The sequence below is a fragment of the Danio rerio genome, chromosome 6 (genome assembly GCF_052040795.2).
Source record: "Danio rerio strain M-AB ecotype USA chromosome 6, GRCz13ab, whole genome shotgun sequence".
Taxonomy (NCBI): Eukaryota; Metazoa; Chordata; class Actinopteri; order Cypriniformes; family Danionidae; genus Danio; species Danio rerio.
The window spans coordinates 62305001-62317500 of NC_141026.1; the positions used below are offsets into that span (position 1 = coordinate 62305001).

At 39.5% G+C, this 12500-nt stretch overlaps 2 protein-coding genes across 13 annotated transcripts in view; both read left to right on the plus strand.

The window, feature by feature from the left end:
* mtrf1 (mitochondrial translational release factor 1) overlaps positions 1-242 on the plus strand; it is a 9445-nt gene extending 9203 nt beyond the window's left edge. Inside the window, 1 exon segment of the mRNA NM_001441957.1 lies at positions 1-242. This exon segment is cut by the window's left edge and continues 298 nt beyond it. The gene's annotated coding sequence lies outside the window, so the exon portion shown is untranslated.
* Positions 243-2298: 2056 nt separating this feature from the next.
* LOC100330805 (uncharacterized) overlaps positions 2299-12500 on the plus strand; it is a 13363-nt gene continuing 3161 nt past the window's right edge. The window contains exons 1-18 of one of the 12 annotated variants that reach the window (XM_087258288.1): positions 2299-2339; positions 3193-3218; positions 3394-3450; positions 4014-4092; positions 5050-5109; positions 5185-5250; positions 6122-6157; positions 6670-6741; positions 6840-6920; positions 7067-7138; positions 7276-7332; positions 7407-7466; positions 7705-7764; positions 9209-9298; positions 9376-9453; positions 9529-9597; positions 12245-12301; positions 12373-12462. In XM_087258288.1, coding sequence (XP_087114414.1) covers positions 3426-3450; positions 4014-4092; positions 5050-5109; positions 5185-5250; positions 6122-6157; positions 6670-6741; positions 6840-6920; positions 7067-7138; positions 7276-7332; positions 7407-7466; positions 7705-7764; positions 9209-9298; positions 9376-9453; positions 9529-9597; positions 12245-12301; positions 12373-12462 — 1052 coding nt within the window. In that variant the 5' untranslated portion in view covers positions 2299-2339; positions 3193-3218; positions 3394-3425. Of the gene's footprint in view, positions 2340-3149; positions 3219-3371; positions 3451-4013; positions 4621-4875; positions 5110-5184; positions 5251-6121; positions 6158-6669; positions 6742-6839; positions 6921-7066; positions 7139-7275; positions 7333-7406; positions 7467-7704; positions 7765-9208; positions 9299-9375; positions 9454-9528; positions 10265-10481; positions 12302-12372; positions 12463-12500 lie in introns of those variants that run through there. The other 11 variants (XM_087258292.1, XR_015494434.1, XM_087258287.1 and 8 more) reach the window with 11 other exon arrangements.

The window sequence follows — 12500 nt, forward strand, 5'->3', positions numbered from 1 at the left end:
TCATCATCAATATTCAGCTCATCTGGAGCTGTGGAGTGTCAATCAGACTAGTAGATATATATAATTTACTTTATTTTCAACTTATTTAAATCTCTTTCTGTGTCCTCGTTTGGAGCTGTACGTATTCAAATATATCACAGAATGAGTGATCAAATTGAATGTGATTCTGTTCAAAATGATGAAGAACGTCTTGTCTACAGTGTAGAATCTGCTGGTCTGAAGGATAAAGAGTTCAGATGACAGTAATGAGTATGTTGTTATTGATGTTTAGTCTTTTATATGTATAATTGCACATAAACACTAAAATGTGATGGGACACACCTCAGTTAAAGCTGTTCTACACTGTTGTGTGTGCTGTGACACAGCTGGAGTTCATCAGTGAGGGGCTGCGCAGGTGTTTCTCAATCCTGATACAGATAGGTGGAAACACACCTGACTGATAAAGAATGTTCAACATGCTCATCTGATCTACACACCCATCAATAAAACACGCCTGGGCTTGACATCAACACCTACACAATGGAGACACAGGTGAGATCAAAAAACTAAACAAACACAGGTGAACTGAACTAACAAGTGATTTGAACACAGGTGAATTGAATAAACACAAGTACACTGAATATTGGTGAGTTGAACAAACAGGTGAGTTGATCAAACACAAGTACACTGAATATTGGTAAGTTGATTAAACGGGTAAATTGAACAAACACAAGTGAACTGAACATAGGCGAGATAAACACAGGTGAATTGAACAAAGGTGAACTGAACAGGTAAGTTGAACAAACAGGTGAATTGAACAATCACAAGTGAACTAAACATAGCTGAGTTGAACAAACAGGTGAATTTAACAAACACAAGTGAACTGAACATTGGTGAGTTGAACAAAGGTGAATTAAACGCAGGTAAGTTGAACAAACACAAGTGAAGTGAACATAGGCGAGTTGAACACAGGTGAGTTGAACAAACAGGTACATTGAACAAACACAAGTGAATTGAACATAGGTGAGTTGAACAAAGGTTAACTGAACCACAAGTGAGTTGAGCAAACACAATAGAACTTAACATAGTTGAACACAAGTGAGTTGGACAAAGGTGGACTGAACACAGACAACACAACCCAAACACAAGTGAACTGAACATAGTGTAGTTAAACACAGGTGAACTGAACAGGTAAATTGAACAAACAGAAGTGAACTGAACCCAGGTAAATTGAACAAACACAATTAAACTGAACACACGTGAATTGAACAAGGGTGAACTGAACGCAGGTGAGTTGAACAAACACAAGTGAACTGAACATAGGCCAGATAAACACAGGTGAGTTGAACAAAGGTGATCTGAACGCAGGTGAGTTGAACAAACAGGTGAATTGAACAAACACAAGTGAACTGAACATAGGCGAGTTGAACAAAGGTGAACTGAACGCAGGTGAGTTGAACAAACTGGTGAATTGAACAAACAAAAGTGAACTGAACATAGGCGAGTTGAACAAAGGTTAACTGAACCACAAGTGAGTTGAACAAACACAATAGAACTTAACATAGTTGAACACAAGTGAGTTGGACAAAGGTGGACTGAACACAGACAACACAACCCAAACACAAGTGAACTGAACATAGGCTGGTTGAAATGGTGAGTTAAATAAAGGTGAACTGAACACAGGTGCATTGAACAAGCACAAAATAACTGAGTGAGTTCACAAAGGTGAACTGAACATTGGTCAGTTGAACAAACACAAAAGAACTGAACTTAGCCTAGTTAAACACAAGTGAGTTGAACAAACAGAAGTGAACTGAACCCAGGTGAGTTGAACAAACACAACTAGTAAATTGAACACAGGTGAAACGAGTAAACACATGAACAAACACCACACAGATGTGAGCTGAACACAGGTGAGTGGCTGGAGAAGATGATTAGATGAAGATGAGTGTCTTGAACATCACTCAGTTTACATGTAGTTTCTGAGAGAGAGTGTTTAAGAGTGTATCATCTGCTCTGATAGAGTTCTCTCTTATTTATAGTAAAGAGAGCAGTGTGTGTGTGTGTGTGTGCGCGCTTGAATATGTGGTTTACATTTTATAATGTGCAAAATACTGTGAATATTTTCTATATGAGTGTGTGTGTATATATATATATATATATATATATATATATATATATGTGTGTGTGTGTGAGCTGAAAACTCACCGTACAGGTTTGCTGTGTGCTGGAGGTGAAGCTGATCAAAGTCCTCATTGGCTCTGACAGCAGGACAGGGTGTGACAGGAGAAGCACATCCACACTCATTCACACGCTTTCACACACAGCGCAGGGACACACACACTCTCACACACACACAGGTGAGTCCAGCAGCAGCAGCTGAAAGTGTTTATTGTGATGTTCATCTGTCCTGCAGCAGGCTCCAGACTCTAGATGTAGATGTGTGATGTACAGCGCTCAGATGTTTGTTAAAGTTCTCGATGCCATCTTTACAGTAGAAGATATTTAGAGTAATGTTGATGTCTTTATTTGGTTTTCTCTTGCTGCATGATCAATACTATAGTAATGTATGTTAACTATACTCATGCTTTTGAACAATGCTGTGGTAAAGTGTATTATCCTGTGAATGTTATAGTGCCACTGTTATCATGTGTTGATGGATGCTCCAGCATACTGTAGTGTTGACTATAGTGAACTCATATACCGTAATAAACACTGTAGTATTCTTCAGTGTTGACACAGTAAACTGCGGTGTGTTGTACACTATACCCTGCAGTGGTAGAAAACCCCAGTGTTGGCTCATTTGTTTCAATGACTCTAGTTGTTGTGTTACCATAGCAGCTGTTAAATCCCTACAGCAGATTAATTGAAGAACACACCAAAATGACTGCTTGTTCCAGCTACTTATTTAAAATGAGTTGACACGACTCAGCTCTTCATTAATCTGAGGGAACTTGATTGTGTTTGTTCAGTCCTTTTAAATGTGTAGTTAATGTAGGGGTGAGTTAACTTATTTGATGTGTGCTGAGTGTAACGCAGCGTTTGTGCAGTGTGTTTCACTATATCACAGCAGGAGAGGGACACACACTGCTGATAGCTGTGTGTATGTGTAGAGAGAGAGATCAATATGAGCATGTGAGTGATTGACAGCGGTAATGGGAGGCTGTAATCAGCAGGGTGTGTGTGTGTGTGTGTGTGTTAATTGTTTTTAAGGGGCGTCTGCTGGTTAATCAGGACAGGTAACTTCAGTTCACACCCACAGAGAAAGAGCTGGAGACAAAACACACACACAAACACACACACACACACTTGGCACCAGGAGCAAATATGCATGGCAACATATCACAACACGCCTGCAGCAGATTTACATGACGTGTGTAAATAATGTTCAGACTCTGTGTTGGTTTATTATAGTGACTCTGACAGGAGGACAGCTGTGAGGCACCATGAACACACAGACCAGCAGAACCAGTAAGAGCTGCTCCATCACTCACTCATCACATCATCATGGAGAAATATCGAGACCACCGACACACTGCGCATCTCTGGAGCTTCGCTTTATTGAGAATAATGCTCCATCAGCTCATGCATTTAATAACATTAACCAAGAATAAATCATCTGCTAAAGCGTGTAATCGTCACAATGCACCATGTGTGAATGTGTTATTGAAGCCGGAGTTGTGCTTGATCACTTTAGTGAGTCTCATCAACTGATCCAGTCACTTCAATACTGACAGCACTTCAGCTTCTCTCTGTTCCTGCTGTTTACTGCTGGCGTACTGCCCTGCCTATTATCAACATTCAGTCATTTATTTTCAGCTTACTCCCTTTATTAATCTGGGGTCGCCACAGCGGAATGAACCGCCAACTATTCCAGCACATGTTTTGCACAGCAGATGTGAACTGTATATCAGTATTGATAAAGCAGGATCCTGTTGTACATCTCATCATTGCCTTTATCTGTTGTGTGTGTGTGCGTGTGTGTGTGTGTGTGTGTGTGTGTGTGTGTGTGTGTGTGCACTGCTGATCCACAGGTGCAGAAAACAAGAGGAGAACTGTCCTGAAAGACAACAGCTGGATCAGACGAAACGCAGAGCAGGAGGAGGCTGTAGAGTATGACACACACACACACACTCACAAACATATACACTCTAAGACACACACACGATGTAACACTTTCACAGACAAACACACGTTCTAACACACTCTAACAGACACTTACACACTCGCGCGCACACACACATTTTAACACACCCTAAGATACACACATATATACTTACACAACCACAGACACACACACACACACTCACACACTCACAAACATTCTAATTCACTCCAACAGACACTCTCTATCACACACATATACACAATCTAACACACTTTCACAGACACACAAAAGACAATCACAGGCACACACATTTTCTAACACACTCCAACAGGCACATACACAGAGACACACACTCTCTCTCACACACATACACGTTTTAACACACTCAATTTTACAAACACAAAAAAACACACAAACATACACATTACACACCTTCACAGACATACACACACATTCTAACACACTCCAACAGACACACACTGTCTCGCACAAACATTTTAACACACTCTAAGAGACACACACACACATACAAAGTCTAACACACTTTCACGGACACACACACACACACACACACACACACACTCTTACAAACATACAAATTCTCACACACTCACAGACACACACATTCTCACATAAACAAACACACACACAGACACTCTCGCTCTCTCTTTCTCTCTCTCACACACACACACATTCACAGACACTCTAAAACTACACGCTCTATTACACACTGCACACACACGTTCTGACACACTCCAGCAGACACATACACAGTCTCTCTCACACAGACACACTGAGACACATACAGTAACACACTCACAGACACACACACACTATCTCTTTCTCTCTGATGCACACATACACGTTTAACACACCTTCACAGACACACACACACTAAAACTACACACTGCACACACACTCGTGACTCTCGCTCAGTGTTGTTGTTGTTGTTGTTGTTGTAGCGATGACCCAAACTTTGGCAGAGTGGTCCTGGGTCAGGTGAAGCCTGCAGAAGTGGACAGGTGAGAGTCTCTTCATCATCATCATCAGCTGCTCTGCATGTTAATATATAATCTTCATCTCCTGTCTGACTTCAGCCAATCAGTGTCGGCAGATCAGACCGCCGGGAATTCTGGGACGTCCTTCAGCTCCTTGAGCAAGAGGTGCATTAAACACTGAACTGTAGACCTGATCATACCAGTGTACATGTGTAAGATCAGTGTGTGTCTGGAGCTGGACTGTGTATTTATTTATTGAATGGGATAGCCCCTTGAGATGTATCCTCTCATTTTCAAGGGCCTCTCTGAGAAGTTCACAGATCAAACAGAGCACTTCACATCATAACAAACAAACAAACAAACAAACAAACAAACCAGCAGCAGACGTCACCTGAAACACTTCCCACAATCTGAAGCCTAAACAAACAAAAACATCTCACCAAAAGTACAAACAATTTACTGCACACATAAATAATTAATAACCGTTTAAATTTGAGCGATATTAATAACATTCACAAGTTATTTCCAAAAGAGAAAATAAACGAGCCCCGAAAAGACTAAATGACTCTCTTTGTACTCTCTCTAAACGTGTAGTTTTAGAGAGAGGAAGGGAGACTGCTGTATCTGTGTGTTGCGCTCTCTCTCTCTCTCTCTCTCTCTCTCTCTCTCTCTCTCTCTCTCTCTCTCTCTCTCTCTCTCTCTCTCTCTCTCTCTCTCTCTCTCTCAAGTTCAAGTTGCTTTATTGGCATGACATTAAGTACAGAATTGCCACTTCAAATATGAAATATAATATAACCATTGAAAAATTAATAGTAATACAGATAAGATATAATGACACACACACAAAAAACAATACATTTGATAAATATAATAATAATAATAAAAAGTTTAAATTATTTAAATTAGATACACAAATTTACATTAACCATTTCTTATGGTGTGGAGGCTGTATGCATATTTTGCAGCTAGTCTAGATGTCAATTCGTCCTCTCCGAGTACATGGTAAAGTCTCTCTCTCTCTCTCTCTCTCCTGCAGGTTCAGTGGCAGTCAGGAGCTGCTCAGTAAGGGCGGGTGGGTTCACACTGCTGCATGGTTACTCCACAATAGCGGAAACATTTCAAGCATTTTACATTCGCTTTCTTCAACTGGAGGAACATCCTTCTGTTATCAGGAGAGATCATAGAGTCTAATGTGATGTAATATAAAGCGTGATATAGCTGAGGATCAGACCCTTCTGCTTTTGAGGATGCCAGTGTAATGAGTGCTTTCCCTCTTCAGCTGCGCTCCTGCTTGGAGATGCTTAATGTCCTGCGGTTCTAGACTCTGTATCAGGGGTCACCAACCCTGTTCCTGGAGAGCCACCTTCCTGCAGATTTTAGTTGCAACCCTGACCAAACACACCTGTTTGTAATTATCAAGTGCTGCTTTAGGCACTATTAATTGGTTCAGGTGTGTTTGATCAGGGTTGGGACTGAATTCTGCAGGAAGGTGGCTCTCCAGGAACAGGGTTGGCCACCCCTGCTCTGTATGTTTGGTAGCTGATAAGATTGTCTGTCCACTGACCCTGAATCTGTGTGTCGCAGCACAAACACATCCAGCACTAAGAGCGCAGTGACCGTTCCACCATCGCCCACCAAACCGCCCGTCCCTGCCAAGTGAGATCCGCTCTCTTTAGTGTACTAACACTTCAGATGCACGTCAGTCTGATAAACGTGTGTGTGTGTGTGTGTGTGTGTGTCTGTCTGTCTTCCAGGAAACCAGCGCTCAACATGTCACCAAATGCTCAGACCAGCTTCACTGCCAAAGTCTTCTCAGCAAACTCCAACAGCAAAACGTGAGTGAACCAGAACTAGAGCTTTAACACACACACACACACACACACACACACACACACACACACACACACACACACACACACACACACACCAGTATTAGTCAACCATCAGTGTTTGTACTGGTTTAACTGGCCCTGTTTGACAGATTGAGTCCTGTTAAATCGTCATTTGGTGAGAAGTTTCCTGAGGTCACTGCAGCGTCTCCATCTACCAATGGGTGAGTCTGTCAATAACTCCGCTTTAGATCAGACGTTTACTGGAAGATTTTACATGACAGCTGAGATTTAGACGCTTGGTCAAATGAAAGCTGGAGTGTGTAATGTTATCTGTGTCTGTCTGTGTTTTTGTAAACAGCATCTCATCTTCATCTTCATCATCATCCTCAGCTTCATCAGCCACTTCCACTTCAAGGTAAGATGCATCCTGATCTTGATGACACATCTCGTGTTTCTCATGTGATGAATGTGTGGTTATTGATTTTGCAGCAGTGTGAAGAGTTCTGCTGTCACGACTCCTGTAAATCAGACAGTAAATACCCAGAGCAGGTGAGAATCATCCTACATCAGATTCAGATTCATTCATTATCAGATTCAGATTCATCCATCATCAGATTCATCCATTGTTAGATTCAGATTCATCCATCATCTGATTCATCCATTATCAGATTCATCCATTATCAGATTTAAATTAATCCATTATTAAATTTAGATTAGTCCATCATCAGATTAATCTAACATCGATTTAGATCCGCATCTGATGAATATGTTTTTATTGATTTTGCAGCAGTGTGAAGAGTTCTGTTGTCACAACTCCTGTAAATCAGACAGTGAATACCCAGAGCAGGTAAGATTCATCCTACATCAGATTCAGATTTATCCAACATCAGATTCAGAGTCATTCACCTTAAGATTTAGATTCATCCAACACCAGATTCAGATTAATCCAACATTAGATTCAGATTCATCCAACACCAGATTCATTTAACATCAGATTCATCCACCATCAAATTAAGATTCATCCACAATCAGATTCAGATTCATCAAACATCAGACTTATACACCATCAGATTCATCCAATATTAGATTCAGATTCATCCAACATCAGATTCAGATTCATCCAACATCAGATTCATCTAATATCAGATTCAGATTCATACACCATCAGATTCAGAGTCATTCACCATCAGATTCATTTAACATCAGATTTATCCACTATCAAATTAAGATTCATCCAATATCAGATTCAGATTCGTCAAACATCAGACTTATACACCATCAGATTCATCCAATATTAGATTCAGATTCATCCAACATCAGATTCAGATTCATCCTACATCAGATTCAGATTCATCCTACATCAGATTCAGATTCATCCTACATCAGATTCAGATTCATCCTAGATCAGATTCAGATTCATACACCATCAGATTCAGATTCATCCTACATCAGATTCAGATTCATCCAACATCAGATTCATCTAATATCAGATTCAGATTCATACACCATCAGATTCAGAGTCATTCACCATCAGATTCATTTAACATCAGATTTATCCACTATCAAATTAAGATTCATCCAATATCAGATTCAGATTCGTCAAACATCAGACTTATACACCATCAGATTCATCCAATATTAGATTCAGATTCATCCAACATCAGATTCAGATTCATCCTACATCAGATTCAGATTCATCCTACATCAGATTCAGATTCATCCTACATCAGATTCAGATTCATCCTAGATCAGATTCAGATTCATCCTACATCAGATTCAGATTCATACACCATCAGATTCAGATTCATCCTACATCAGATTCAGATTCATCCTAGATCAGATTCAGATTCATCCTACATCAGATTCAGATTCATCCACCATCAGATTCATCCAATATCAGACTTAGATTCATACACCATCAGATTCAGATTCATCCTACATCAGATTCAGATTCATCCACCATCAGATTCATCCAATATCAGATTCAAATTCATACACCATTAGATTAATCCAATATCAGATTCAGATTCATACACCATCAGATTCAGATTCATCCTACATCAGATTCAGATTTATCCACTATTAGATTTATATCAATCTACCATCAGATTCAGATTTGTCTTTGATCAGATTAATTTTAATCTGTCATAAAATTTATATTAATCTGATTTGTCAGATATCAGATTCAGATTCATTGTCCGTCTGATTCAGATTCGGTTTCCAGTATTTTTCACACTGACATTAACCTGAGTGTTACGTCATGATGTCTGATTCCTCTGTCTGTCAAACAGGACGAGCATCACTAACACTAAAACATCAGTTCTGGAGGACTGGACTCCTGCCAAACCTGCAGACAAGCCCTCAGTGAGCCTGAAGACCAGGTACAAGATTCAGTCTAATGCAAATCAATAATCTCTTAGATATGGCTGCTAATGAATCTGTGTTGCTTCATATGCAGTGATGTGAGTTATTCTCCCACACGCTCATCTCCATCAGCCGTGACTGTGAACACACGCTACAGCTACCGGAGCGACAGGTAACACTGCTCACCTGTACTTTACTGAACACACTCCTGATCTTCACTCGCTCACGTCTGATGTGTTTCTGCTAGTGCTCCACTGGATGAGCTCTCTGATTCACTGCTGTCTGGAAGTGTGTACTCGCAACCTGTCCGATCACAGTAAGATCACTGACACTATAATACTACATAAATACATCATCATCAGATTCAGATTGGCCCTTCATTAGATTCATAATAATTGTCCACCAGATTCATTCTCTAGTAGATTCAGATTAAGTTATCATCATATTCATATTTGTCCCCTATCAGACTTTAGTTAGTCATCCTTCAGATTCATCCTCCATCAGATTCAGATTCATCCTCTAGATTTAGATTTAACCTATATCAGATTCAGATTCTTCCAACATCAAATTTAGATTTATGCTCCATCAGATTCCAATTCATCCTCCATTAGAATTATCCTCTTATATTCAGATTCGTCCTCTATTAGATTCAGATTCATCCTGCATCTGATTCAGATTCATCCTCTATTAGATTCAGATTCATCCTCTATTAGATTCAGATTCATCCTCTATTAGATTCAGATTCATCCTCTATTAGATTCAGATTCATCCTCTATTAGATTCAGATTCATCCTGCATCTGATTCAGATTCATCCTCTATTAGATTCAGATTCATCCTCTATTAGATTCAGATTCATCCTCTATTAGATTCAGATTCATCCTGCATCTGATTCAGATTCATCCTCTATTAGATTCAGATTCATCCTCTATTAGATTCAGATTCATCCTCTATTAGATTCAGATTCATCCTCTATTATATTCAAGTGCTGCTCGCTGCAGAGCCATTTGGGCGAGCTGAGCTCCAGCGAGGGGGAGCTTGAGCTTGAGCTCCACCTTTTTTGCACTTCTTCTACTAGTGATGTCACCGGGGGTAGGGTTAGGAGTGGGGTTGGTGTACGCATTAAAACAGCTTACAGGAGGCAGAGCGAGAGCTCATGCTCCCCCTCGCTGGAGCTCAGCTCTGCTCAAATGGCTCTGCAGCGAGCACCCTCTCCTTATATTCAGATTCATCCTCTATCAGATTCAGATTCATCCTCTATTAGATTCAATTCATCCAACATCAGACTCAGATTCATCCTCCATCAGATTCATCCTCTTAGATTTAGATTTACCCTTTATCAGATTCAGATTCTTCCAACATCAAATTCCGATTTGTCCAACATCAAATTTAGATTTATGCTCCATCAGATTCCAATTCATCCTCCATCAGAATTATCCTCTTATATTCAGATTCGTCCTCTATTAGATTCAGATTCATCCTGCATCTGATTTAGATTCATCCTCTATTAGATTCAGATTCATCCTCCTCTAGATTCAGATTCATCCTCCTCTAGATTCAGATTCATCCTCTATTAGATTCAGATTCATCCTCCTCTAGATTCAGATTCATCCTCCTCTAGATTCAGATTCATCCTCTATTAGATTCAGATTAATCCTCTATTATATTCAGATTCATCCTCTATTAGATTCAGATTCATCCTCTATTAGATTCAGATTCATCCTCCTCTAGGTTCAGATTCATCCTCTATTAGATTCAGATTCATCCTGCATCTGATTTAGATTACTCCTTTATTATATTCAGATTCATCCTCTATTAGATTCAGATTCATCCTCTATTAGATTCAGATTCATCCTCTATTAGATTCAGATTCATCCTGCATCTGATTCAGATTCATCCTCTATTAGATTCAGATTCATCCTCTATTATATTCAAATTCATCCTCTATTAGATTCAGATTCATCCTCTATTAGTTTCAGATTCATCCTCCTCTAGATTCAGATTCATCCCTATTAGATTCAGATTCATCCTATATTAGATTCAGATTCATCCTCTATTAGATTCAGATTCATCCTGCATCTGATTCAGATTCATCCTCAATTATATTCAAATTCATCCTCTATTAGATTCAGATTCATCCTCCTCTAGATTCAGATTCATCCTCTATTAGATTCAGATTCATCCTGCATCTGATTTAGATTAATCCTCTATTATATTCAGATTCATCCTCTATGAGATTCAGATTCATCCTCTATTAGATTCAGATTCATCCTCTATGAGATTCAGATTCATCCTCTATTAGATTCAGATTCATCCTCTATTATATTCAGATTCATCCCTATTAGATTCAGATTCATCCTCTATTATATTCAAATTCATCCTGCATCTGATTCAGATTCATCCTCTATTAGATTCTGATTCATCCTGCATCTGATTCAGATTCATCCTCTATTATATTCAAATTCATCCTGTATCTGATTCAGATTCATCCTCTATTAGATTCTGATTCATCCTGCATCTGATTCAGATTCATCCTCTATTATATTCAGATTCATCCTCTATTAGATTCAGATTCATCCCTATTAGATTCAGATTCATCCTATATTAGATTCAGATTCATCCTCTATTAGATTCTGATTCATCCTGCATCTGCTTCAGATTCATCCTCTATTATATTCAAATTCATCCTGTATCTGATTCAGATTCATCCTCTTTTAGATTCAGATTCATCCTGCATCTGATTCAGATTCATCCTCTTTTAGATTCAGATTCATCCTGCATCCGATTCAGATTCATCCTCTATTATATTCAGATTCATCCTCTATTATATTCAAATTCATCCTCTATTAGATTCAGATTCATCCTCCTTCAGATTCAGATTCCAGTTGATTCAGATTGTTCTCTATATGAGCAGATATGCTGAATCTCCATCTCACTGACTCCTGATGTTGTCTTCTGTTCTCAGGAGTGAAAGTGTGTCTGTCTCTCCACGTGTGTCCACGTCCTCATCATCCTCTGTGCAGTAAGTGTCTCCACACTGACCTTCTCCTGAGTGTTACGTCATGATGTCTGATTCCTCTGTCTGTCAAACAGGACGAGCATCACTAACACTAAAACATCAGTTCTGGAGGACTGGACTCCTGCCAAACCTGCAGACAAGCCCTCAGTGAGCCTGAAAACCAGGTACAAGATTCAGTCTAATGTAATGAAGGGAGAGTAGC